The sequence below is a fragment of the Borostomias antarcticus genome, assembly GCF_949987555.1.
Source record: "Borostomias antarcticus genome assembly, chromosome: 14".
Taxonomy (NCBI): Eukaryota; Metazoa; Chordata; class Actinopteri; order Stomiiformes; family Stomiidae; genus Borostomias; species Borostomias antarcticus.
Genome location: NC_140247.1, coordinates 14,599,196 through 14,604,221, shown reverse-complemented (window position 1 = coordinate 14,604,221; position 5,026 = coordinate 14,599,196). Strand labels below are relative to the sequence as shown.

Sequence of the window (5,026 nt, the reverse complement as noted above, 5' to 3'; positions counted from 1 at the left end):
GTCGATTTGTCCAATCAGGATTGAGTATTTCAGAGCGCCGTAATAAATTATATTTTGCTCGTTTGAGTTTAACCCTAAAAAGAACCACAGTAGTCACAACGTAACCATAACCTTTGGCTGGCCTAACCTTTCACACCCATACGTGTGTGTTTACAACGGCAGGGGAGAGAGGAGCCGCTGGGCACGGTGGAGTGGAGCTGGCGCGCAACTGCAGAGAGAGAGAGAGAGAGAGAGGGAGAGAGAGAGGAGAGAGGGAGGGACGGAGGAGACGAGTGAGTGCACAGCAGTCCCGAGCATAGCGCTGCACATCCACGGTGTGTGACAGAGTTGAGAGTGAGAGAGTGAGTGTGTAGCCTGTGTTCTACAGTCATAATTCCCAGCCTCTCGTGTGTTCGTGCACTGCCCTCGAACGGAGGAGTGAAAGCGGCTGGTTATCTGAAAAAGCGAGGCCACCATCATTGGCAAAACCACACTGCAGCAGATTGCTTTGACGCCAGCGGAGATCCCCCCTCCGCTCCTCTGGAAACCACGGACATCTCGACGGAGAGACGGGATCGCGTTATCAGTAGGCTATCTGGGAAAGAGCTCGTTTGCCGAGGCGTCTGTTTACCAACCCCCTGCTCGCTGTTATCCGTATCTCGGCTTTCCGTTTATCTATTGTGCTCTGTGTAAAGTGTCTATTCGGCGCCTTGCATTACTAATCAAGTGGATTGGGGGCGCCCAGTGTTTTGACTGGACCGGACTGCCTGCATTCAGATCGAAGCTCACTCCCGGGTTTCGTCGGCGCGGCCGGTGAGACTGCGGAGGTGTGGAGGACCAGACAGCGGGGGAAGCTCGCCGCGTTGCGGTGCAGGTTCACGTTTGAAAGCTCAACTCACAGCCGAGCGCGCAGTCTGCTACGTGCGCACGACATCGATTTACGCACGCCGCTCCGCGCGCCTTGACATAGTGATCTGACAGATGGGTTAATTATTATCATTTCTTCTTCTCCATGCAAGAACCTACAGCGAGGGCACCACGGCGAGAGAATTACGCACGCACGGTCGGTTGTATGATGTAGATTCAAACGCGCATCGCCCAAGTCCCTGCAGCTGCCCTGTAGTCTACAATCAATCAGTCCTCATCAATACTCGGCCTTATTGTAGTATTGTATCAAAATGCCGGCTGGAATGAAGCCTCTGGAAAAGTTTTTGAAGAAACAGACCACTGCGCTCACCCGGGCCGGTGGCTTCGGGGACAAGGCGACGGGCACGGGCGCCTCTCGGCGGCGGGCCAGCCTGTCCCGCGTGGTCCCGTTCTTCAGGGAGACGTCGCCGGAGAGCGGCCCGGCCCGGGGCGAGGTGTTCAGCCCGGACGCCGAGGAGCCACCGTGCTGGCCCCCGGCCACCAGCGCGGACATCCGGAGCCCGTCGCTGTCCAGCGACGAGCAGAGCTCCGAGGCGAGCCTGGACTCGAGCTGGACGCCGCTGCCCGCGGACACACCAGACAACATCGCCCTGACGCTGCTGGACAGCGTGGCCGGGAAACGATACAGCAACTGTACAGGTAAACGGGTCTAATCAACCACCAGTGTACTTGTTATGTTCGTGAAGGCAGCCTATACGAGTTCGGTTGGTTTTAACAAGTAGTAGCAGGCTGTTCTGGCTTTATTTATTTATTTACGTTTAATCTGGTTGCGCCCATTTGACAATCAGAATTGGTTTCACCTACTCAGCGTCTGCAAATTGTAGCCCTGCTTCACACATGGAGGTAATTTCCAGCAGTCCAATTTGTGGTCCAGGAGGACTTATGGACCATATGGACGTCGTTATTAACCCCATAAATGAGGAATGCTAAGAGAGGCTATCGATATATAGCCTAACACACAAATTCTAGTAATTAATCCTCCCTCCTCCCCCCAAAACAGAATCACCAGTAGCCTAGGCATTCTACAGAGAGGGGGGCGGGGTGAGGTTTGGTGTATGTTGTGCTCCCAGCCCTGCCTGATCCGGCGGTTATATAATAGGCCCTAACCGTCGAAATGAAAGCTTGTTATTATGGAGGAGCTCCGTGTTTCTCACGCCTCTGAAAAAAACCTCAAGGGCCAAATAAAGACGACTGAACGATCCAGCCTGGGTTCAGGTGACGGTTGAGCTTCAATAGGCCTACTAGAATCTCAGTGGGCTATAGCTTCAACCTTTTAGTGAATACGACACCGATCATATTCAATTGATAGATGGCTTGTATCTTTAATGCTAAATTTGGGTTTTTGTTTTTGATGATGCAAGCATGAAGGGAGGTGATAGTTGTTTCTCTCTATCCCACACGCACACACACACACACACTCGCACACACACACGCTCGCACACACACACGCTCGCACACACACACGCTCGCACACACTAGCTCCTGCACTTATTTATTAATTTAAAAAACGAGGTCATAATTCTCACCATATAAAAGACAATCTCCCTCTTGGTAGATAAAAGGGCTGACACAATCATGTTGATGTAGAATGAACTTACGTATCTCTCCTACACACAGAGTATCTCTCCTACACACAGAGTATCTCCTACATTCAGAGTATCTCCTATCTATCTATCTATCTATCTATCTATCTATCTATCTATCTATCTATCTATCTATCTATCTATCTATCTATCTATCTATCTATCTATCTATCTATCTATCTATCTATCTATCTATCTATCTCATATGAGCACTGTAATCTAGCCACCAGAGGGTCTTCTAGATACAGCTGCTGACATGTTGCTGGACTGTGGTCAAAGGGGCAGCTCAGATAGGCTGTCCCAGTTGTTGTGGACGTGATGGACGCAGGGTTGGAGGCAGAGCTGAGGCGTAGGCTACTGTAACAGGCCGATAGGGTGTCCACTCCACACAGAGCCGGGATCTACTGACACAGGCACTCATTATTATTATACCTTTATTTAACCAGGTTATAGACTCATTGAGATTAAAATCTATTTTACAAGAGAATCCTGGCCAAGGAAGGCAGCAACACAGTTTGTTTTTTTAAAAGGACATAAAGGTTACAATACACAATAAACAATGTCAACAAAAAACAACAAAATAACAACTGCAACAACAATGACAACAAATGTTAACAAGACTAGCTCAAAGTGCAAAATCAGTAATAGTTCATAGTATGACGATCAGCTAATACGCTACCCAGCTTCTGACCTGAACCACAAACCTGAAAGCAAGATAGCTGAGACACCTTGTTAACCAGGCTCACTTATTGTTTTTACTCATTAAGCAATTAAATTATGATGATGACGATTTAAAATTATGAGCTAGTGTCGGGATGAAGTGCCTTGCTCAAAGGCACAACGGCAGGCGAAGATCGACGGGAAATCGGCCCCGGCTCCGGCTCTCGAACCGGCGACCTCTTGGACGCTCGAACCACCAGGGGCTACTTTACTCAGGCGGTCTCCGGCTCGCCCCCATCCCGCCCACATCCGAGCCGGCCCCCGAGTCTGCCGCCGGAGCCGGATCCGGACCAGATTCGGGCCTCCCTCTCCCCTCCCTTTAACTCAGCCGCCATCGATCCGCCTCCATCGACTTACGCCATGGATTATGCTCCCTGGCTCCATCGGCAGGCCGCGGCCCCCCGGGACCGATAGACTCGGGGAGTTCGGACGGGGAGTAACTCTCGGTGTCGACTGGACAACGACGGCCTGGTGGGATCGATGGGGGGTATGATGCGTGCTGTGGGTTTGCAGGACGGATAACCTGGCTGTGTCTGTTGTGGTCTTTTCAGGGCATGATAATACATATTGATCGCTGATCAATATGTGTACATTTTTATTGATTAGTAGCTATGCGTACAGTATCGTGCAGCTAAGCCTCGTTCAGGACTGTACAGCGTTGGCTGTTTCCTGACAGCACTGTGGTATGTTGCTCTCTGACATCCTCCGGCGCGTTCTCACTCAGCTGCTTTCCCCGCACCCCCCATGATGCATTGCAGGGGGAGGCAGCACAGCTCCTCAGTGACCTCCCGACCTATGACCTCAGCCTTAGGCACGGGTCTGACTGGCTGACCGACCGACCGACCGACCGGCTGACTGACTGACTGACTGACTGACTGGCTGACTGACTGACTGACTGACTGGCCGACCGACCGACCGACCGACCGACCGACCGACCGACTGACTGACCGGTTGACTGACCGACTGACTGACTGACTGACTGACTGACTGACTGACTGACTGAAAGACTGAGCGCGCTCACATTCCTTCCTGTGCCTCTAGCAGCAGGTTCCAGCCGGTCGGAATCACAACCCTCCAGACAGACCGCTTCTCTGAATCATCCTCTGATTGGGAGAGATAGTAGTCCCCTCTGGCTCGGTGTCTCCGCTAGTCACAACAACAACAACAACAACGACAACAGATGCGATTCCGCCTCAAAAACTGAGGATTTTTTTAATTGAGAAATTTCCCCGCCGTCGCGTCTCGTCGAGATCCAGCGGCGAGTCCCGTTAAGGGGTCTCCCGCCTCTCGCCGCCTGACCCCCCCGGTCCCAGCGTGTCGTGTCGGGGTCGCGGCGCCCGTGCTGAGGCCTGCGGCGCCTCCGGGCAGGGGAACAGGATCCGCGCGGAGCCACGCCCCCCCCCAGACGGCTGACATGTTTACGGCCTGGACCGACCTGTTTCCTGGAGGTGCAGCCTGCGCCGGAATGTTCCAGAAGCTGCGGCAGTCAGTCGGGGAATGCCGATAAGGCATCCGTAATCTGGGATTAGCGAGTGATGATAGCATAGCAGGCCCAGGAAAGCGGCCCACCCAGAGTTGTAAAGCAGAAATGAGTCTTGGGATTACACATTTAGATTACACAATCTCAGTCTTGATTTCAAGGTTTCAAGGAAGGATTGAGTGCGTGTGTGTGTTCCCGCTGTTTAATGTACAACAACAAGGTCATGACCTTGACCCAGGCTTTCCTCAAACCACCAACGCTCCTTTTGTTCAGAGACACCAAACGCACTTTGCTGTTTTCCAAGCGGACGCGTCAGCGCCTCTGTAGTCTGTCTCTC

General features: G+C 52.2%; 1 protein-coding gene across 1 annotated transcript in view; it reads left to right on the top strand.

Moving 5' to 3' along the window:
• Window positions 1-1,157: 1,157 nt before the first annotated feature.
• rapgefl1 (Rap guanine nucleotide exchange factor (GEF)-like 1) overlaps window positions 1,158-5,026 on the top strand; it is a gene marked incomplete at both ends in the record, with an annotated part of 33,347 nt that continues 29,478 nt past the window's right edge. Inside the window, one exon of the mRNA XM_084448781.1 lies at window positions 1,158-1,545. Coding sequence (XP_084304907.1) covers window positions 1,158-1,545 — 388 coding nt within the window. The remainder of the gene's footprint in view (window positions 1,546-5,026) is intronic.